General features: G+C 48.0%; 1 protein-coding gene across 7 annotated transcripts in view; it reads left to right on the top strand.

Annotated features, from left to right (window-relative positions):
• The window catches only part of Patj (PATJ crumbs cell polarity complex component), a 198,154-nt gene that overhangs the window by 93,582 nt on the left and 81,422 nt on the right, over positions 1 to 23,150 (top strand). Inside the window, exon 28 of one of the 7 annotated variants that reach the window (XM_063259674.1) lies at positions 15,918 to 16,194. The exons of the other annotated variants lie outside the window; for them this stretch is intronic. Coding sequence (XP_063115744.1) covers positions 15,918 to 15,991 — 74 coding nt within the window. The 3' untranslated portion in view covers positions 15,992 to 16,194. Of the gene's footprint in view, positions 1 to 15,917; positions 16,195 to 23,150 lie in introns of those variants that run through there. 7 annotated transcript variants of the gene reach the window in all.

Below are 23,150 nucleotides of genomic sequence, written 5' to 3'. Positions count from 1 at the left end.
CCCTCCCGTGCTCCTTCCACACACACACGCACACACACCCTGCTTTGGGTATCACTGTGCCCGTTAGGTGAAAGTCTGGAAGCCCATTTAAGAATTCATGGACCACAGGTTAGCAACCTCTGCAGTTTCTTCTTTAAAGGAAACTGTGAGCCTCCCCTAAAGACACTTTTCTTAATCATAAGACTAAGAATATTCTAGATTTCAGTATTCCTAAATTATGTATAAGTTTTATGTAATTTGAAGCCTGTCCTAAATGGAATACACTTTTAAACAAATAATATGCACACCTGTAATCCCAGCACTGAGGAGGCTGAGGCAGGAGGATCGTTGCAAGTTCTGACCAGCCTGGGCTACAAAGTGAGCTTAAAGCCGGCCTGAACTGCATAGTGTGACCTTGTCTCAAAAAGACTAATAATAATAATAATACTTTGATTGAAAAAGGACTTGGAAACGAACTGCTAGACAGTTTTGCAAAGGAAAAATGGTGGGGAAGCATCGTCCCCAGCTCTGGAGTCTGTCCTACACTGGAGGTTTTCAGACTCAGGGTAGAGGTCGCAGACACATGTAGCGCTCTCTTCTGACCGCTGCTGCAGGGCTGACATTTTTTTTCTTTCCTTCTTTCTTTCTTTCTTTCTTTTTTTTTTTTTTTTTTTTTGGTACCTGGGATCAAACTCCTGCCCTGGCACCTGCCAGGCATGCCCTTAGCCTCTGAGCTAACTCCTGGCCCCAGATTGATATTTCACTGTTACTCTATTTTTCTTGATGGAGGGAAAGTGAGAACCTGAAAACTGTAACAGTCTGACGGAGACTAAGAAATGAGAACGCAGCCTTTCAAGGTTACCCAGTGGCGTGGCAGGGAGCTTGCCAGACTGAGCTGCGGAGCCTGAAACACAAGCTCGTCCGTCACTCTGCCACGCGGGACTGAAGTTTTATGACAGTTCTGGCTCACACGGAGTGCACATGTGCTTTGTAAAGTTTATTCTCTCCACCGTCGATACATCTTCCTGTGTAGTTTTTCAATTTTAATAATTTTAATAGCTCGCTGCCATCCTCGCCCTTAATTACTCTAGTGTCCCGCTGCCATGGTGATAGCACAGCGACCACACGTGTCATAGGACACTTTCCACCCACACCACGATGACACACTCCCCAGGCCAGTGCTGTGAGTCCACGGTGGCCATCCTGGATCTCGGTGCTTTGCACACGGTTCCATGGTAGTGTGTCCTCCGCACTGTCACTGGGTCCCTGCCCGGCATTTTTCAGGCCTTGGATCTTCTGGAAGCCAACACCAAAAACCATATTTTAGCCAAACTCAAGGCCAAACTGGAACTTCTGAAGCCCATAGAGCTGAGAATACACACCTGTCCTCTGAGAAGAAGGTTCCAGAAAGTCTGATGCGTTCAGCTTCGCTGACTGCACTGCGCTTTCTGAACGTGTGCTCGTTTGGAAGGAAAGAACATTTCATCTTGCAATTCAATAATAAGAGAACAGCTAATCCAATCTTTTAAAACGGACAAAGCTGGGAACAGTATTTCTCTGAGGACACGAATAGTGAGTAAGCACAGTAGAGGTACTTTTGTCATTCGGTATTGGGGATCGGAACTAGAACACCACAACGCACTGGTGACTTCCGAGCCGCAGCCAAGCTCTCCGACCCTGCTGGGAGAATCGGGTGACAGCATGGCCTCTTGGGAAATGGCTCTCAGCTGTGCAGCCCAGCGGCTCAGAACAGAGGCGGAAAGTGTGTGCGCACTGACGCTCCACTGTGAGCATCAATGCCAGCACTGCTCTTCACAGTGGACTGGACCCTGCCCACTGCCCAGCATCAAGGGAGTGTGCAGAAGCAGAGTGTGTGTCGTTCAGGGGGAGCTGCCATGGAGGAACAGAGTCCCAATGTGCTCGCTGGGTAGGTGGGCAGCCAGCGCCGAATACCACGCATATGAAACGTCCCGAACCAGCTACTGGAGAGGGGAGGCCACTGTTGCCAGAGTTGGCATCAGGCTCAAGGGAGCTTGGGGTTGGGAGACTGATCTATAGCTGAATTGTTAAGACCGCTGCAAAATGTATAAAGTTTACCAGAAATGGTTGAATTTTGTATTTGTAATGCACAGCTATACTTAAAGCTATTCAGAGTACTTCAAAATTAAGTATTAGAGATTCAAGAGTCCCATTTGTAGGGACAGTTAAGTCACAGGTCCCCCTGAGAGCACGAGGGCAGTCAAGTGGTCAATTCCTGCTAAAGGGAGATTAACGTGACACTGCATCTGGCTTGCTAGTGATGCTCCCTGGGTTTGTCTCACTCACACGTGAAGACCCAGAAGCTGGGACCACACCATGTAGGCCCTGGGCTCTCATCCAGGGCTGGGCCACGAGGTGCTGGCAAGAAGTGAGGCATGGACGAGATCCACTGAGCAACTGGAGCGTTTTTGGCTGAAAAGTCTGTCTGCTTTCTGTGGCATCATCACGGACTCTGTGGTCGATCTCTGCCTTGCCGACAGATGTCACTGTGATCTGCCGTGATTACTGCCTGCGCTCTGGATGCTAAGGGCGTTCACTGCAGGTCATCCAGTGGCACCAGTGACTCCTAACACTGTTTACACATTCGGTTAAACCATGCTTTCGTTTATTTGCTCTCTTGGAGTTGTTTGTTTTTAGTAACTTTTGGTTTTGGGGTAGAATAGAAGGGAAAAGTAAAAGAGTAAAGGCCAAGATGTAGTGTTTTCTTAAGTTAAGTCTAAATTCCTTTTTCTCCTTTCCTACGTAATTAATCAGCCTTTTACAGACCCTTCACATTTATAACTAAGTAAATAGGAGTTGTTCTTTTTTTTTTGTTTTGTTTTTGTTTTTACCAGGGATCAAACTCATGACTGCCTGCTTGCAAGGCAGGCACTTATGCCACTGAGCTAAATCCCCAGCCCCTAGGAGTCATTCTTATTTCTGGTTCTCTAATTGGAGAATGGTGACCTTGGCTCTTTTTAACGCTGTGTTAATTCTGGCCCTTGCTCTGCTGGGGTGCGAGTACTGCTACTGTAAACAGAAAGTCACTCTGCTCAGCAATGAGTGGCCCCAGAGCTGTTGAGAGCTCCCCGTGTGGCCCAGTGTGTCGGGGCGCATAGAGGTTTTCTAGTCTACCTGTCTGGGGCAGGGTTGAGAGCTTCACTGATAGAAGAGCCAAGTGATGGCAGGTGGCTTAGGCCAGGCTGGGGTATCCAGGGAGGTCAAGGTAGAGTTCCGGGCAAAGGTCACAAAACTGCAATTTTATTTTTATAGCCATCTCTCTGGGGTCCTCACTTTTTCATGACTTAACTCCACAAGCTAACTTGAAGGCTGAACTGCAGAAGGAGCTTTTGCTGTGTGTTTAAAACATCAGAAAGGACCAAGGAGGTGACCAGGGTGAAGTGGCTCCTCGCGTGGTCACAGACCCCAGGGGCGGGTGGAGGGGTCTCGAGTCTTTTTCCATCTGACTGAAGATGCCGCTCGTGTGATGCACTGTTCCTGGCAGGAAGCTGGGTCGTTAGAATGGCATTAATTGTAGCAGCCCCAGAACAAATAGCCATGCTCGCCTTGCTTCCTGCTGCGGAAGGGAGCTGTCACCCTGACATGAGCAGTAACAGTGCACAGCTCCGCAGCAGTGCTAGAGTCTGAGGGTGACCCACGGGGAACAGGATTCGCCTCCCTGCCGCAGACTTTCCCAGGCAGCTTCCCGCCTGCCTGCCGCCAGCTGGAACTGGGAGGCTGCCTGCCATGAGCTCGGCTGACCGCCTCTCCTGACAGCAGCAGGTAGCCTGCATGAGAATAAAATCTGACGGGAAAGGCACAAGGTCGTCAGAAGACAGAGGCAGAGGTAGAGAGGATTTGAGCTGCATCCAGCGCCAGGCAGCTGTCAGCAATGCAGACACCCTGAGGAGAACTCTGCTCCAGGATGGTGCACGGGGGCTTCCCAGGTAAGGTCCCAGTTGCTGGCACAGGCAGGGATCTTTCAGGGTACAGTCAGTGTACTCCGAGGTCCTCGCCAGAGCAGGCAGCCAAGGGCACATCTGCACGTAGAGGTGATGTGTGTCAGGGCAAACCTCCTTGTTGCCCTTTGTGTTCACTGTGGCTTGAATCGTCCCTGGATGTTTCTGAAAAGTAGAGCCGTTCCTCAGTGTCAGGAATGCACCAGGCAGCTCCAAGCAGAACCCTTCCCATCGTCTTCCTGCAGGGCCCTTTCCTTTCCCTCCCAGGTTATAATTACAAAGTAGATCTGGACATTTATTATCATTGTTGCTGTTTGTGACTTCACCATAATAAAAAAGGAAGGCTATTTACATTGGAACAAGATTATTCTGATTAATTTGAAAACTGAGCATTCAGCATTGTGTAGATGGAAGGAATCACCACAATAAGCAAAAGACAGCTTTTCTGAATTGTAAAGCAGCACCTTCAAGATTCCAGCTAATTGTGACCAGCCCCATTCATCTCAGACTGCACATTTAAATTCCCAGGAGGGGGTGCAGCATTTGGCAGCTCGACTGGGGACCCCGGCTCACACGTTTGTGAAATATTACTAGGTTGGCCATACAATTTCATGCATATGCTTATGCTTTACTTTTAAAAAATAATCTGTTAAAACTAGAACTGCTTTTATGCTAGTAAGACATAGACTACTTAGATAATAGGCTCCTAGCTGGCGTGTTTTTGCTTACGGGAACCAACTGTGAGCTTGAAGGGCAGACCCACATTAAAGCCTTTCTGCCTGTTTTCAGCAGTGCACACGCAAATTAGGTTCTTGCTGCTGCAACGCAGGGTCTATGCTGCACTCCAAAGCTCAGCACCACCCTGCTTCTGGCCATGCTGTCAAAGTCATTGAGGGAGCTCTCCTCCTGAAACACGATTTCTGAAGAGTCTAGGGTGGGGTCCTGAGCTGTCTGTGATCTCAGTTTACGCAGATGCATCACAGATCGCTCTGGGGACAGCTGTCTACATTGTGTCCCTCCTCGATTGCCTTCCCATATCCCTTGTCAGCCTGGCCCGGGGATCTGTAGATCCTAGCACATCTCTTCAGACTCCCACTGTCACTTTCCTTTAGGCAGGTTCTTGATTTTCCCATGTGTTTCTCCAGATTTTATTTAGCGCAGTTTTTGTTGGTGTTGTTGTTTTTGTTTTTTTGTTTTTTGGGTTTTTTTTTTTTTTTTTTTTTTTTTTTGTCTTTTTCATTTTTATCAGTACAGGGATCGAACTCACGACCACACACTTGCAATGCAGGCTTTTATGCCCCCGAGCTAAATCCTCAGCCCCTGGTGGTGGTTTTGTTTTGGTACCTAGGATCGAACTCACAACCTTGCACCTGCCAGGCAGGTGCTTGAGCCACTGACCTAAATTCCCCTGGCCTTTTCTCCTGACATATATATTAAAAGATAGAATGAAACCAGAAACAAATAGAAGAAAATAATACAGATCAGAAAACACAATCCCTTGTCAAACTGTCAACATCATTTTCCATATAGATTATCATTTTGATTCTTACATTTCTGTAAAAATGAAAGACTCAGAATAGTCTAACCAGCTTTGATAAAGGACAAAATTAGAGCTGCATCCCTCCCCAATCCCACAACTTACCACAAAGTTACACCAATCATGGTAAAACGGCATTGATATCAAGACTGATAAACCACCAAGATACCAGTATAAAGTCCCAAAATAGACACCCACATAACAGACATTCCATTTCTGGCAAAGATGCAAAAGCAATTAAGTGGAGAAAGGATTGTACCTCAGTAAATATACTGTAACAACTGGACATCCACATGCAAAAAACCCAAACTTTATAGCACATCAAAAATTTCTGGGGCCGGGGATTTAGCTCATCAACATGAGCGCCTGCCTGGCAAGAGCGAGGTCGTAAGTTCGATCCCTGGTACCACACACACACTTTGGGTGTTTTTTAAAACATCCCAAAGTCAACTCAAAATAGCTCACAGTGGGTTAAAATGAAGGCAGATGTGGCTGAGTCATTGGTTCAAGTCATTCTCTCTGGGACAAAGTGCATGTTTTTTCATCATCATACTAATGAAACAATGCAATGATTATGTGTGTGTGACACATTTATTTTGCTGATAAGTTGCTTCCATTTACCTATAAAAATGTCCAGTTTATCATACTTTCTGGCTGAAAGTATTCTATTGTATAGAAATGCCACATCCTTTTTATCCATTCCTCAGTCAGTGGGCGTTTAGGTTGTTTCCAAGATCTGGCTATTATAAACTTGTGCTGCTATGAGCATAGGTGCACACATATCCCTGTGGTATGACGCTTTTAATTCTGGGAAGATACCCAGAAGGGGAATAGCCGGTCGATTGGGACCTCCACTCCTAGCTTTCTGAGGACTTTCCACAACAATTCCCACAGTGGCTACACCAGTCTGCACTTCTACCAGCAGTGGAGAAGGGCTCCTCTCTCCTACAGCCCGGCCAGTATTTGTTCTTGGTTGATTTCTTGATACCGTCTGTTCTTTCTGGGTGAGGAGGAGTCTCAGTGCTGTTCTAATTTGCATCTCCTGAATGACCAGTGCTGCTGAACTTTTCTCCAGATGTTAAATACGTATGTGCTTGCATCCCTTCCGTGTCCCTTGCTCCCCCATCATCCCTGCCATCTGTGCCTCGGCCCCCCAAGCCACTGCTGTCCCTGCTGTGGAAGCCACAGCAGAGCTCCCGGAGCCTCCAGTGTGGTCTTCTAGGAATTGCATTACACATGTGCAATCACCAGGAATTTTAATAAGACCTTTGCATCTTATTAAAATAATATATGAATGCCATCTTGTATTCTAGTAACGTTTCTAGGCCCTCACATGTGTCTCCAAGTGCTCCATATCTGTGTTACATGTGGCACTCTCCCCGGGTGCCTGGTCAGGGTTAACTCTGTGTGATTCTCATAACTCTGTATCTTCACTGCTTATCAAAGTTCCCATTCACATGTGCAAGTTGAGCTACAGAGCGAGCTTCCTGGCAGCCTTATGCCTTCGAACTGTGTTCCCTGCTCTGGACCCAGTTACATTTTTTTTTTTTTTTGTACCAGCGATCAAACCCATGACCTCATGCTTAACAGACAGGCTCTTAGAGTGCTGAGCTAAATCCCTGGCCCACATGCAGTTGACTTTAAAATCTCCTTTCCACTTCACGTCTTGTTGTCTCTTACGTACAGCTGCATGCAGCAGCAGGATGAAGGACCCGTCTCGGTCTGCGGAGGTTTACTTTCCCTGTTTGGTATTTGCGTGGAGACACATTACTCCAAATGAGTCCATATTGCTTTACTGTTAGTAGCTTGTGTTACTTTAAGCTATTTCAGATTTGCATGTGAGTATGGGTTGAGCATTCATCATTTTAATCAACTTAATGCTGAGCAGAACATTATAATTTGGTTTAAGGAGGCAGTGTAACCAAAATTTAGGAGCATTTATGGTTGTTTTCTTGTAGAGAATGCCTGTTCCTTGGTGACCGTGGGGGCAGAAGGCGAGAAAAGCCACACTTGGTTTCCATGGGGTTTTCTTACTTAGGTGTTACGTTACATAATTGCTCTCTCTCAACTGTTTATTTTGTATTTGTGATGCGCCAACATTGTACAGTCCTTACAAAGCATGAGAAATCCACACTCTTTATGTTTAGTGTGTCCCCCAAGGTCAGCCCTCATGTCAGTCACCTCCTGTTCTGGAGAACGCTTGGAATGATTTATCTGCTGCTCGGTTAGCTTGTGCCTGTGATGACCATCACGGAGTTGCTGTGTCTAAAGGAGCTCTTGGCCTGAAGGAGAGATACCTGCTGTGATCCTGTGCTGAAGCAACTTAGAATCTTTAAAAAAGTCATAGGTGCGGGAAGAAAGGGACCAGGAGGCCTTGGGGAGGCCGGGTGAGGGCCGGGTGAGGGGAGCTGGCGGGGCAGGAAGAGGCGCCTGCAGACCTGGGTCCACAGAGCAGAAAGGGGCGCAGCTGGGAAGTAGGGCAGGAGAAGGTGGGGATAGACAGGGTCCCCCACTTAGTCTGAGAACTCACTTTGTGAAGTAGGACTATATGATGGCTAACTCAAGGATGCCACTTTTTTTTTTTTTTTTTTTTTTTGTAACTTCACTCTTTTTATTTTATTTTTTTTTTGGTGCTGGGGCTCAGACTCATGACCTAGCATTTGCCAGCCAGGCACTTAAGTCACTGAGCTAAATCCCCAGCAACACTATGTTTTGTTCTATTTTATTTCATAGGGGAAAAGGTTTATTTAGCTCACAGCTTATAGAGGTTTTGAGGCTGTGTTTTAGAATAAAATGGATAGTTTTGTTTCTTTTTTTAAAAAAAAATTCATATTCCAGGCACTGTGCTAAATACTTTGCACACATTTTTCTTCAATATGTATGGTTTTATGAGTTTTTAAAAAAAATATCTTATTATCCTGTAGGTAAAATCTAGATGACTCCAAAGCCTACATTTTAAACAGGTTTTAACTCTACCTATTTCAAGGAAATCATTCCGCTTCCAAAGCCAAACTGACCACTATTCTTTGCTTTGGTCATTTATTTCTATGTCCAGTCACTGGACAGATGGACCCAGTTAGGATTCTGCCCTCCACCAAAAGCATGCCAGAGTCCTAATTCTGAAAAACATCCACTGTCTTCTTAAACTGCACTTTATTGTTGAAAGTTCCCACTTGGGAATAGGAACCGCAAAGCTAAGCCGAGGAGGAAGTGAGCTCCAATCTGGCCTGGGGCTGCTCCTGCCTGCTGAGGCGTCACTCAGCGGCCACTGAGGAGAAAGACCAAGGCCCCTCGTGGCAGCCGGATGGGCTGGGGCTCAGCGCGTCTCCAGGCCGAGGAGCAGCAGAGGCAGAGCCTCTCAGGACATCTCACAGACTAGAAATGCAAGAAGTTGTGACACTCACTAAGCTGTTTGCCCCTGATTGCCTCCGCCCGCTTCTGGGCCCCACGTCTGCTGCATCCTTCTTGCAGAGACCAGGACAGAGGGGAGAGCAAGCTGGGCCCGAGAGGGAGCAGCCGCTTTTGATGGACTGAGGCCAGAGAGCAAGGGGATAGATGGCTGGGGGAGAGAGACAGACAGACAGACACAGACAGGCAGAAACAGAAAGAAAGGTAGACAGAAAGATGGAGAGAGAAGGCAGAGACAGAGATCTAGCTCACAACTTCCTCTGGCTTCCCACCCAGGGTCCTCTTTGAGACATCAGCTGCTGCTTGCAGATGTTCTGCTGCCATATGCAGGGATAAATGTGCCTGCAGTGACAGTCTGGTGACAGATGTCATCACGCTGATCCCGCTACCTGTCTGTCCATGAGAGCCTCTGAGCCAGCCCCCACTCCATGCAGAGCAAAGTCCCATGCTCTGCTTGCCAGTGCGTTAGGCACTGGTTGCGTCCAGTATCATCAAGGCGTTGTAACTTGTGGTTGTTCAGTCCCCTGTCTGATTGTCCTACCATAAGAATCATATTGGTAGATGGATGATCTAGGTTTCCAGGGCCCCAGGACTGATGAGAACTAGCTTCCCGTCAGGGTCCCTCTGGGATCCATGACTCCTCTTTCTTGTGACCAACGACTGCCCCCCAAGTGTGGCCACGGGCACCCCAGAGTGCTACTCCTTGCATGCCTGGAGTGTGTGGCTGCTTAGCATCTGCCAAACTGATAGAAAGGAGAGCGTTTTGCACTGGAGGACGTTTTGCACTGTGAGGATGGCCAGATCTGTTCAGCTGCTAGAGCAGGATTCCCTGGACCAGCAGCTCAGGGAAGGAGGGAAACGGGTTCTGCCGTCCACAAGGGTCCCCTGAGAGGGCTCTCTCTGTGGGCGACATGGGGCAGTGATCACATAAAAGAAGCAGCATTTCTCCAGGGAGCCAGCAGCTTTCCTTGGAAAAGGGATTTTTAGTACTCAGAAAGGGATTTATGCCCTGGGAGAGGTAGGCAGTAGAATAATAGGTTGGTGAGTTGATTTTCCTGCTCTCGATCTCTGGTACGTAAGACTGTGGGTTCAAATCCTGCCTCACAGCTGTCTAAGGGGGAACCTTGGGCAGATTCACAAAATTCCCTGAACTTTCTGTAAACCACAGCTAATACCCACCTAGTAAGGTTTCCCTGTGAGCTAATGGCATAGCTCTGTGAAGTATTTAATGCATCACTTCTTAAATGATAAGCACTTTGAAAAGTTAGTGATGTGCAGTACACTTGTATACATGCACATACACGTATTTCATGTTAAATTTATTTTCCTTTATGCAAGATTGAAAGTTATTGTGATCCAAATATTGTGATCTCTTTTCTCATTTTTCTTACAACTTGAGAAATTTTATAATTGTAATCCCATTGAAACATTATTGGAATCTTGGCAAGTTAATTTTAATCTATCACCTCCAGTGCAACCCACAGTGAGAAGAAAGACATTAAGACATGTTTACAGTTAAAGGCAGCCAAGGGGTCCTGAGTCTGGTCCAGGTGAGGATCTGCGGAACCAGAGCCTCCCCCAGAGCCTCCCCCAGGATTTATTAACTCACGTAGCAGGAAGCAGCTCCAGGATGAGGTGGCTATAGAGTAACTCAAGGGATGTGAGCAGGTGGCCAGGTGGAGAGTAAGCACCACTGCAGGATGCAGGGAGAAGGGTGTGTAGGAAGGCCAGTCTACATTACTCCATCGAGGCAGCATTTGAATGAGGTAGGGGCTGCTGCTTCAGTTTCTGATATATGAGCTTTTGCTTCCTGAGAAGTCATAGCTCTCATCCTGAGGCTCAAACCCAGTTGACATCCCTGGAGCTGTGTGGCTCTGTCATCTCATTGTGTGTCTAACCTTTTACAGGGAACACAAGGCCAGGAAACAGGAAAGTGTCAGCTGGCTTCAAAGATTACACAGTGGTACCTCAGCCAGCCCAGTTTACATTGCTTAGAGCCAATTAAAGAGAAAAAAATGACATATCCGGCTCTGTACACATCAGTAGCTGGAGACAGGGCCTGGTTTAACTAACACGGACACGAATGTCCTGCATTCAAGCAGAGCCATCCAGGTCATTTTCTACAGAAAGCCATTCCTCTCGCTGTGATTGTAATGATGAAATAATTAGTTCACATGGGGACTGTGACAATCAGTGGTTTACTCAGTATTTTCAATTCCTTGTGTTTGATGGCGTGGACTTTGTCAGCTCACTTAACTGTGGCAATTTCTCTGTCTGTTAGAAACTCAGCTGTGATGACAGGAAGTTAACTTGCAGCTTGAAACATGGTTCTTGTTCTTCCCAGCAAGTGAGAGTTTCAAATAATCACTGGCCTGGAATATTTTGTTATAGGATATGAGGGGCTGGGGACTTAGCTCAGTGGCATAAGTGCCTGCCTTGCAAGCGTGCAGTCACGCTTTGTTTCATCCCTGGTGCCAATAAAAAAAAAAAAGAAAAAAACTAGGATAGGATACTTTCCTATATTATTCCATATGTACTTGTTCAACATTTGGGACATATTTCCAGCTCCAAAGTCCTCTATGGCCAAAGTACCTGCTACTTTGAAAGCCATAAAGAATTGCCTTGACTTTTTCAGGCCACACACATGCATACAGCGTTCATTTTCCTCGGGGCACAAGGCAGCTGGGCCGCATGGTGGGGAGGGTGGAAAGGCCCAGGGAACAGAGTTCAGTTGAGTGCTGCTTTGTGACAAGTTGTTGAGATGCGTGGTTTCTGGCTCTCCAAGGTGGGCGCTGGACTGAGTCATCCCTTTGGCTGCCCAAGTGCCCTGATCACCTGAGGAAGGTGCTCTTTCTGGTTCAGGTGGACACGGCTTTGAAGCACACTGTTGCCCTTCACCAGGTCACAAGTTCAGGTCTGGTCCCCTTGCTGGAGTGCAGGTGTGTGCCTGCCTTCTGACTGCTGTCCACGTCACCTTGACTGCCACCCCGCAGCACCATCTCAGCAGTGGTCTGCACAGGGCGCAGGTGACATAGCCACCTCCCTTGGTGGGAAGTCCCTTCTGCTCATGTCCACTGCAGAGCTTGGCTGTACAGAAGCTGTGAAGCCACAGAGCCGGAGGAGAGGCCAGAGGCTCCTTCTGGGCAGATGTGTGGCAGCCTGCAAGTGCGTACTTCTGTCCCCAAGAGCAGAGGGAATGCACCTGTGGGAGAGAGCAGACCTGGAAGCCAGAGAACAGCTCCAGAAAGGCAGGTGCAGGCTGTGGTGCTCACCCCCAGGCACCTGGCTGGGACCACCTGGGTCCAGGTGCTGCCCTGGGTTGGGACGTGGGTAGAGCAGGTGACGGGGCTGGGGCACAGGAGTGGTAGCCAGGGAGCAGCACAGGGCCCCAAGGAGCAACAGCAGAAGCTAAGAGAGGGCTCCCTCTGCCTCTGTCATTTCCCTAAGCAGGACCATGCCCAGGCCCCTGTCTCCTCCATGAGCCCAGGACCAGCGGCTCCAGCCTCAGCCTCACCACGTGTCTGTGTCCCAGGGTTAAGGCTTCGCTGGGAGTCGTGGGAAGAACTGGCGGAGTGGACGGTCCTGCAGTTTGAGACACACATGTTTACTGTCAAGGAAGGAGGAGGCTGCAAACGCCTTTCCACCGAGTTTGGCCTCTGTTTAGAAGCAGAGAGTTGAAACCACATGCAGGTCCCTTCTTAACATTTGCTTACTTGCTTGTATATACTTCTCCAAACTAGAAAAGTGGGAGACCTTTTTGGCCAAAAAGCGTTTTCTGTTGGAGGTTTTAAAGGTTTATGACTTTAGATTACACTGTTTATTCTAATATTTCTAGAAGGTAATGTGGATTATATTATCATTCACCCTGAAGCATATTAAAAAGTGGTGACCCTACACTTGTGACTAAACATAGTTAATAAAAGAAGATTGGCAGGTTAAAGGTTTCAGAGATTTCTTTGACATGGAAAAGAGATTTATATTCTGCCCCAGTTGTAATTTGAGTAGAAAACGTGGCAGTTTATACTCCTAATGTGTTTCTAGGACAGAGCTGAAGGCCAGGCTTTCACTCTGTATTTACATGCTGTGCAACCGGATCATTTGAGCGTGATGCTTTGAATGGTATAAAATGAAACCAGCTTTAGAAGGCTCAGCACTGTAGTTCAGAACTACACAGAGAACCTTCACAGTGCTACCTAAGAAAAGGATTTTATGTCTAAGCCCGAAGGGTTAACATACGCTGTTTTGTACTTCTGTATTTCTGACTGGTACGAAGCCTTCCCCTCCTTTGGATGTTCACGCTGTCGTGGGTCTTTTTGAGACAGGGTCTTGCTATGCAGTTCAGACTGGCCTTGAACTCACTGTGTAGTCCAGGCTGGCTTCAAACTCACAGCTGTCCTCCTGCCTCAGCCTCCCCAGTGCTGGGATTACACGTGTGCACCACCTCGCCTGGAACATTGTAGTAGTTTTAAAACTTAATTTTAGATACGAATTTGAACTTCCCTTGGATGCAGGAGTCCAGGGGGCCTCTGAGGTTCCTGCTCCAGTCTGTCTGGTGACCGTGCGCCCCCATTTCCTGGGCCTCAGAAAGCCGTCTTGGGGCCCTCAGGTTCCGGCCTCATGGTCTCTGCACCCTTCGTCTATGGTGTCCACAGCAGCAGCCCGCCACTCGTTCCCTCGCCTCTCCACCTGCTGCCCCTGCCCTTTCCTCTTCTCGCCCAGACTCGCTCCTGGGGAAAGTGTGCTTGGTGGCAGCCAGGCACAGCCACCTTCCCTTCGCACCTTTTGGCTGAGTTGTTTCCCAGTCTGCAAACTGTGCGTCTCCCTTTCGTCGTCCGCTTGGGGGAACTGCAAGCTGCCGATCAGGCAGGAGCAGCTGGAATGGAGATGTCCCCAGGGCCTGATCCCACGGCTGCCAGAGCCATATTGAGGGGCCTGCACTGTCATAAGCATCTCCAGACTTTAAGTCTGTGTACTCATTAAACCGCGCCCTGCTTGGCACAAGTTTAGTAATTACTCCTCATTCTCTAGTCCATGGTGCCTGCTAAGCATTACTGTAGCTCCTGTTTCTTCATCTTGTCTTACAGAAAGGGATCATACAGTACTGGACCTGGCTCATTTCACATAGCATAAGACCCTCAAGGTTCCTCTCTGTTGTATCACATGACAGGATTCCCTTCCTTTTGAAGGCTGCATAGTATTCCACTGTTGCAGTGTCTGCAGCATTTATTTATCCATTCATCCAATAATAGACCTGTCAGGTGCCTCTACCTCTTGGGGGTTGGGAACAGTATTGCTATAAATATGAATGAATAACTCTTCAGGACTATACTTGCACTTCTTTGGGATTTATATGGAGAAATGAAATTGCTAAATCATGTGGCAGTTTGATTTTTTTATTTTTAGTATTATTTTTATTATTAAATTTTTTGAGATAGTGTTTCACTATGCAGTTAAGTCTGGCCTAACTCACTTTGTAGCCCAGGCAGGGCTCAGACTCTCAGGGATCCTACTGCCTCAGCCTCCTGAGTGTTGAAATTATAGGCATGCGCCACCACTCCTGGCAGATTTTTAATTTTCTGAAGAACTGCCACACTGCTTCCCATAGTGCGGTGCCCTTTTGCAGTTGAACCAGATGCGTCCTGGAGTCCAGGTTTTCTGACCTTCAGCATGCCTATTTGCTATCCCCTGACCGTAGCTGTGCAGATGGGTCTGAGAGGGGCACTGTGGCTCTTCCACACACAGGACGCTGTGCCACTTTCCTGTTGCCATGTGTGCGTCCCCAAGAGCAAGGTCTGTTCCCGTCTTGGCCTACTTTATGTTGGGTTATCTGGGTTTCTTTCCCATAGCAAACCCATTCTCCTTCAACACTGGTGACTGTCCTTCCATGAACAGAAGCTTTCATCTGGGTAAAGTCTCATTTGTTAATCTAACATCATGAAGGTTTCCCTCTGTTTCTGTCTAGAAATGGAGGCATGGACCTCATTTTCTCAGTGATTCAATGGGGGTGAGGTGAGGAAGAGTCTCACTTTGCAGCCCGGCCTGGCCTGAGCTCGTGGTAACCTCTTGTGGTGCTGGCACAGAACCCAGATGCTCTCTACCCCTGGGCCACATTCCCAGCCCTTTGAGACCAGGTCTCACCAAGTAACCCAGGCTCCTCGGGACCTCAGCCTCCCGAGTGGTAGACGTCACAGGGGTCACAGTGTACACCTGTAGTCATCAGTGACTACGGGACATCACCATCACCCAGAGCCCTTGCCTTATGTCAGAGGCCCTTGGGTCCTGGCTGTTTTCTGTGGGACACCATGCACCCACCATCACCGTGCCATGCAGAGGGACTTGGCGGCCCCCACCCCCTGCTCTGCCAGGCTCTCCTTCCCTCCCCTCAGAGGACAAACTTTCCATGCAGAAACCTTAACTGTGCAGAGGGCGCCCTCCCCAAGCTTCTGGGACCTGAGTGGAAGCTCAGCTGAGACTCTTCAGTGCCGGTCAGTGGTCACTGCAGTGGACATGTGGTCCGGGGTGTATTTCCTGTCTCACATCCATAGTGAGAGAAGCTTCAGAATCACATGGTTTTGTTGGCGGCACCTTTCAGCTCCTGGCCGTCCTTCCAGGGCAGGGCACTGGCCAGGCTCTCCCACAGGCATGCCTGGTCCCGGCAGTTCTGTGAGTCCAGTGAGTGGTCATTTCCACTTCCCTCGAGTGAGTCGCTGGGACTCAGCCCCCAGGGCCTCAGCACATTACCCTTACAGACCTGCAGGAGGATTTTCCTTGCAGGTGTGAAACTTTCAAATCTAAACAGAGAGTCGGTGAGTGTCCACGTTCCATTCTCCTGGTTCACTAATTGCCAAGCTCTTACTGTCCATCTCAACTTTACCTTGTTTGTTTTTCCATTCCCAGACACCTTGTTGTTTCATATGTACATATATGTCACTCCATGTGGTCACTCGGGTACCAGCCACACACCCAGGGCAATTGTGGTTTTTAACCATTGTTGTGGTCACTTTTCTCATCGCTAGGACAAAATCCCCAGCACTGCAGGAGCAGAGAGAGCAAGGGCAGGCACCCTGAGACCTCATCCACAGTGACCTGACTGCCTCTTCCCACCTCCAAACAGCGAGTCAGCTGTGAGCTCCATGATCCGGTCACCCTAAAAGCACCGCCTATGAGCACAGGAAGCTCTTGAGATCATCTACCTAGAAACCATAATTCTAATGTACAATCCACAACCAAAATTTTTATTGCCAAAAGTACACTTTTACAAAAAATTCAAATTAAAACAAAATTCACATGTTACACTATTTTATGTGTCTTTTTAAAAAGTAAACATTGAGGGAGAGCAGGGGAACGGGAATAAAAATCAAGTTATATTACGTACAGGTATAAATGCTCCATAACAAATGTGATTACTATGTATATCTAAAATGTACCAATAAAATCTGGTTGAAAAATAGTAAATAACTTTATTGAACTCTACAAATAGAAACCATTTGGTACCGAACAGAGCAGATTCTGTCCCACAAGCACATCTGGGCACTGAGTGCAGCAGGGCTCTCTCCGGAAGCCGCTCTGCACCAGGTTTCCTTCGCTGTTTCTTTCCTTTTAACCAAAAGTAACCTCTGTCCTGACCTTGAAAGCCAAACTTGTCTTCACGTGGCTTTGAAAAACACAGAAACAGCCTTATGTCACATGCACACTTTTGTGTGTTGGATTTCCTAGCTCCACATGAGTTTCCAGAGCCACCCATGGCGTTGGCTATGAAAATGGCATGTGGGGCTGGGGATTTAGCTCAGCGGCATAAGCACCTGTCTTGCAAGCAGGCAGTCGTGAGTTCAATCCCCGGTACCGATAAAAAGAAAAAAAAATTTAAAAAGAAAATGGCGTGTCGTCGGTGTTGTGATGTTCACTTGTGCCAGGGTGTGTTTCTACTTTCTACTGTACATGGCTCTCTCCAAGATTGTATGTTACACTCCAGAGAATGCCAGGGTCAACCTGGAGTCTAGCAGGGGAAGTTCACCGCCATGTTACTGTGCAAGCTGCTTCCTATGGAAAGTTTGCTGGCAGCATACTGGTTGATTTGACATGTGATTCACTTAGCAGAAAATTTCAGATGCACACTATCAGCAGGGGACTTTTTAGCTCGCTCTCCATGGTCTCTTATGACAATTTTAATGATTCTTTGATGTGAGTTTCTGACTTTTTTTTTCCTTCTAAATCTGTGTTTGACTTTCCTTTTCATGCCTATTTCTAATATGAGGTGCAGGTTTATGAGACAAAGGATAGAAATGATTTAAAGCCTTTGTGTTTTTCTGAGTTCCACACACAAAACTTTTTGTTCACTTGGCCTGAGTTCTTCCCTAGGATCACAGACTCCAGAGCCAAACACTAAGGTGACGGCAGGTTTACTGGGCACCTATGCCTCGCAGAGCCCTCTGCTCCCCCGTGCTTTGGGTTCCTTGTTTGTGGAGCTGGATGATGACAGCTGCCTCCGCTCCTGGTGCTCCCACAACAGCTGGGGCGGGGGGGCCTGCACATACCAGCTGTGTATGTGAAAGCTGGTGCTATTATGTTTAATTTCAGTTCTGTGGTTTTGTGTTTGGATTGTAAATTTCCATCCACAGGTTCCTGGGATACTATCAACGTCATATCCTAGCAAAAATATCTTCTATACTCAAGAGAAAGTTTGCTCTTTTGTTGTGAAGTCAGATATGGTTGCCGTATGCTAGCAACTTTCCGTTTTCCCTGTGGATCTAAATACCCACTTGCCATTTGCTCCTTCCCACTTGAGTTTGTGTATTGTTTCTTCTGAAATGCTGTGGTTTCCTTTATATATTTTTATTTCCTAAGCCTTCACACACTGACTTCCAGAGAATTAAAAGTTGGTTATTGCATACAAATGATTAGATATTTTTCATACCTGACTTTTTTTTGAAGTAGTGGCATCATCGTAGTCATTGTATAGGATTAAAATTTAAAATTTTTTTCTCTTTGTCGTTGGAAGCCAGTCGGGTAGCTCAGTGCTTCTGAAATTGCCATGAGTTATTATTCCAGGATGCTGAACATTTGCTATTGAAATCCTGGGCAGGGATTGAATTAGGTTTCTGTCTCAGGAGGAAGGTTACCTAGCAACTCCTAATCGCCTGTGTGGATAGGAAGCTCAGAGGCCTCCTGGAGAAATCATATTGTCTTTCTTAGAAAGGGGAAAGTATCAATGCTCTGATACAGAGCTGTGAGCAACCTGGATTCCTTTTACAGGTGCCATCGCCCCGGGGCTGAACAACCCATGTGTAGAAAAAGCCCTACCATTCAGCAAAGTCAGAAGACTTTTCTTGCCCATTTTTGTGGTCTGATGTTCATTCAGGCATATGGGGGAGAGCTTGGTGCAGAGAAAAGTAGGTTGCTTATCTCATCTCTGATTTTTATTTAGAAATGAAAAGCCATGTAGGTCGCTTGAAAGAGGAGTCACTGCCACTTGACTGACATGTTCTAGCAGAATAGGGGAAAAGAAATAGCCTTCCTTTTCATGTTAGATTCATGGCTGAAGTCCCTGTCACTAAAGACAGATGAATAAGAGAAAAGCATAAGAAACATCCAGAGCAAAGTGAAAGATTGGCAGCTGGGTATGGTGGTGCACACCTAGAATCCCAGCCCTCAGGAGGCTGAGACAAGAGGATTGCTGTGAGTTCAAGGTCAGCCTGGGCTACATAGTTCAAGGCCAGCCTGGACTGCAGAGAGGGGTCCTGTCTCAAAACAACAAAAACAAACAAAGAAGACTGGGGACAGGAAGCAGGAGAGACCTCATCTTCAAATGAAAAGGAGATCAAGGGATGGAGGGAGAGGGGGAGAGGAAAGGGAATGAAGATGTGCCCTGTCCCTGGACTGACTCCACACGAGAGCGTGCAAGCATGAGGGCTAATAAAAAGCAAAACCGGAGCGAGCAAAAGTACAACCAAACCAAACTTCAATGCAGTTTACACTTCTTTAATAAACCAGGTGTTTTCCTTCATAAGGAAGCGACGTCCCACAGACAGGATAAAACTTTTATTTTGCTTGTGGTACTGGGGATTGAAGCCAGGGCCTCTTTAGCCCCGGGTGCATCCCAGCCCCTTCATTTTTATTTTGAGACTTCAAGGTTGCCCTCTTCCTGCCTCAGTGTTGGGAGTATCTGGGATTACAGCCCTGTGCCAGCGTGCCCAGTTTGAGGGGTGTACTTTTTTTTTTCTTTTTGGTTTTTTTTTTTTTTTTTGGTCTTTTTGAGATCTGTGTGGTTCAGGCTGGCCATGGGCTCACTTTGTAGCCCAGGCTGATCTCACTTTGTAGCCCAGGCTGGTCTCAAACTTGCAAAGATCTGCCTGCCTCAGCCCCCAAGCACTGGAATTACAGGAATGTGCCACCACTCCCAGCTCCGAGTGTGTGCTTTTTATGCCAGATTTGGTGAAGAACCTGAATGTCAGGGACACTTGTCCGGCTTCTCCTGTCCCTTGGGTCTTCAGAGAGGAGATATACCTGCCTTCCCACTCACAGAGGGGCTCTCCAATCAGGGTCTCCTATCCTACCTGCCTTGGGGGACGCTTGGGAAAGTCTTTCCTAAGCCCCACGGCTTCAAGACACCAGAGGGGGAGGAGACAGCCAGACAGCGCCAACACACGGGGTTCCAGGGTTGTGTCCCCGAACACCACCACGGTCTAAGATAGACTGCTTATTATAGATGCTTCCTAGAACCAGGAGTAGCCAGATTGGGGATCATTGTGACACCCCCACATTTTGCTGCCAACAGCGAGGAATTCCGTAGTGTGCAGGTGGGTGTGCATGGTACACGCGTGATTTTCCTCTAGGAGAAAAACCTGAGTCCTTCGGGTGTTTTGTTTGTTAATTTTAGAGGAGGAACCCACTGGCTTTCAGAATACTCTTTACCCCACTCCTGTAAAATATCTGTAGTGAAGCTGAAATGAGCACATTTTCTTCCACCCCACTAGCTGGCGTGGTAACCCCAGGCAGTGGGGTATGGGGGTCCCCCACGGAGCCTCCAGTCGGTGCTCAGGAGAGTCCAGTCCAGCTGCACCGGGGGAGGGAGGGGAAGGTGCCGCCTCTTCAGTCTTAAAATCTGGATGAAAACAGCGCCTGGGTTTTCAGAACCGCGCACTGGGCTGAGGCTTTTACTCACGCGCTGACCTCATCTTCCCTTTCCTGTCTGAGGTTTTGTCCACTGTGAGGCTGCAGGGCAGAGGCAGTTGCAGTGGGAACGGGGATACCGCTTCTGGTCAGGGAACAGGAGTAGGAGCAGGCCTGGGGCCAGTGGGGAGGCCGGGCTGTACGGCACTCGCTTCCAGTGGGTCCAGGCTTGGGGCAGGGGTAGAGGATGGGATGCTCTAGCTTGGGGGCCGACCTGGTCTGGGGCCTGCTGCAGTGCAGAAGGGCAAGGAGGCCGAGTTCCCACCTCTGCGGAGGGGGCCGGCCCTCTGGGAGGCCTCAGGAGACCCTCCTGCTTCTGCAGCTTCTGTTCTGCTGCAGCACAACCAGAGTAGAACCCAGCAGTAGAACCCAGAGTAGAGCCCAGCAGGGACTGAGCGCTGAGTGCTGACCATAGTGTAAGCCTGAACCTGGAGACGAGGCGGGGAACCCCTGCTTCCACCCCACGAGGACCTCCTGGTGGTCAGTTGTGGTGTGGTGAGCTCCCAGGTCTGTCCTGTACACAAGTGTCCTATAGGCGTCTGTCCTGTATGCGTCTGTCCTGCACACATCTGTCCTGTACACGTCTGTCCTGCACACATCTGTCCTATGTCTGTCCTGCATGCGTCTATCCTGCACGTGTCTGTCCTGCATACGTCTGTCCCGCTCATATCTGTCCTGCATGCCTCTGTCCTGCACACGTCTGTCCTGCACACGTCTGTCCTGCACACATCTGTCCTGTACGCGTCTGTCCTGCATACATCTATCCTGCACGCATCTGTCCTGCACACGTCTGTCCTGCATACATCTGTCCCACTCTTGTCTGTCCTGCATGTGTCTGTCCCGCTCATGTCTGTCCTGCACGCGTCTGTCCTGCACGCGTCTATCCTGCACGTGTCTGTCCTGCACACGTCTATCCTGCATGTGTCTGTCCCGCTCATGTCTGTCCTTCACTCGTGTCCAGCATGCATCTATCTAGTACGCATCTGTGCAGCACAGGTGTCTCGTGTAAGGAGCTGTTGTGGCAATGTGAGGATTCAAACATGGCTTCTTAAACTGATAGAGAAATTTGAAGTCAGTTTTTCTCTTCAGAATGATGTTCCTGCCAGACAGAGTGGTGCAGTCTCAGTGTTCAGGAGGCTGAGGAAATGCAAGATCCCCTGGACTACATGTTGAGACCATGGCTCTAAATTCGAAAAAGAACAGAATTAGACTCTGAGGAGGCCTCAGTTTCTAGCTAACAAGTAGCTTCCTAACTGTATTTGAGATCTTTATTCTTCAGTCTTGGTACTTTATCTGTAAAGTGGAGCTCTAGAGCAGGCAGGGACTGTAAGGAAAGGGAACTTTCCACAGTGTCTTAGTTCAGTTTTGCCTCAGTTAAGAGTTTGACTCAGTGCTCTGGGGACAGCAAGCTGAGTGCGTGGTCTGAGGAGTAGGCCCGTGGCCCTTCACACCTCTTCTGGTTCTGAGTCTGAATAAAAACCCAACTGAAGCTTGTTACAGGGCTCTTCCTGTTCTGAAAAGTGAAGAACTGCAAGCCTCCTGCTTTTGACATCTTTCCTGTTCTACAAAGTGGATTTTCCTGTTCATTTCTTTATTATTTGTGGTTCTGGGGTTTGGAGGGCCAGGTACATGATAAGCTCTACCACTGAGATACATGCCTAGGGCCTAAGAGTGGATTTGAAAAGAAAGTATACATGTACTAATTTGTTTTTCTGACAGCACTAATGGGTTTTGTTAATTTTGAAGAAAAATATAAGAGAAAATTATGCTTTTTTGGGTACTGGAAATTGAATCCAACCCAGGTCCTTATTTTTTTATTAGTCAGGGTCTCCCTTAGTCACTAAATGTCCAAGCTGGGTACAGACTTAATCCTCCTGTCTCAGCTTCCTAGAGTACTTTTTTTTTTTTTTTCATTTTTTCCTGTTTTTTTTTTTTACCTTTTATTAGTATATGTTTGCGAACATAGTGCTTACCCTAGCACAGGGAGCTGGTCCCTGAACCTAACTGTCTCACTCTTTCTAGGCCCTTGCCCCCGCCTTCCCAGAGCCCTCTCCTAACAGAAGGAATGCGTTGTCTTTGAGGGAAATGGTCCTTCGCTGTCACAGGGTTGTGTGTGTCACTCTTTGGGAGCAGTGTTGTGTGGCAGAGCAGTTACAGAGCACCTCTGAGATCCCTTGCTTGCGATTTTGCAAGCCTGAGACTGAAGGTGATGCTTGCCAGGCACTGTGGTAGGAGCGGAGACAGCCACAGAGTTTTCTACGAGGGAGAGGCAGAGAAAGCAGCAAGAAACCTAGAAAGATGCTTTCAAGGCACTGTGAGGACCTGGAGCTGGGTTTGCGTCCTTGTCTCTTCAGCTTGGCTGGGTGGCCTCAGGGGAGTTGTTTCAGGAGGGGGCAGAGGCGAGGCGACCCTACCGATAAAAGGCAGGAAAGGAAACAGGTATTAGATGAAAGGTTTTGGCAGTATCCAGCATCTTAGCCCTAGGGCAGGAACGTCCCTTGGAAGGGAATGAAGTTCATGGTGGAATGAAGTTATATAGCTGCTGGTGGCCAGAAGCAGAGCAGGAAGCAGTGCTGGAGCAGAAGGGAGAGGGAGGACGCAGACCCCAAAGCCGCAGCTCCATGAGACATCCACAGTGCTCCCCCAGCATCCACACCCAGTGCTCCCCCAGCTGCCCAGTGCTTCCAAACCCAGTCTCAGCGAGGAACCTCCTAACCACCCATCTACTCCCTTAACTCTCCACCCACAAACAGCTCCTTAAACCATACTTGGCCTCCCAGTTAAGACAGTGGCCGCTGCCTAATTCCACCTGAAGGACACAGTGTCCTGCACACAGCCACAAATACAGTCCTTCCCCAAAGTCCAACAGTGCTGGCAATTTTTGAAAGTTCAAATCCAAATCACTTCTAAGACCTGTCACAGACTAAACTATGAACCTCTGTAAAAATAAACAAGTTACATAATCCCCAGGTAAACACAGGTGCCACAGGTAAACATTACCATTCTAAAAGGGGGACAGGAAGGAAGGGACCAAGCAAGATTGAACCTCAGCTGGCCAACATAACTCCATTTCCAGCATG

Source organism: Cavia porcellus, unplaced genomic scaffold (genome assembly GCF_034190915.1).
Source record: "Cavia porcellus strain 051 isolate PalLab524CR breed Dunkin Hartley unplaced genomic scaffold, mCavPor4.1 scaffold_1, whole genome shotgun sequence".
Lineage (NCBI taxonomy): Eukaryota > Metazoa > Chordata > Mammalia > Rodentia > Caviidae > Cavia > Cavia porcellus.
This window is presented reverse-complemented; position numbering and strand designations above follow the sequence as displayed.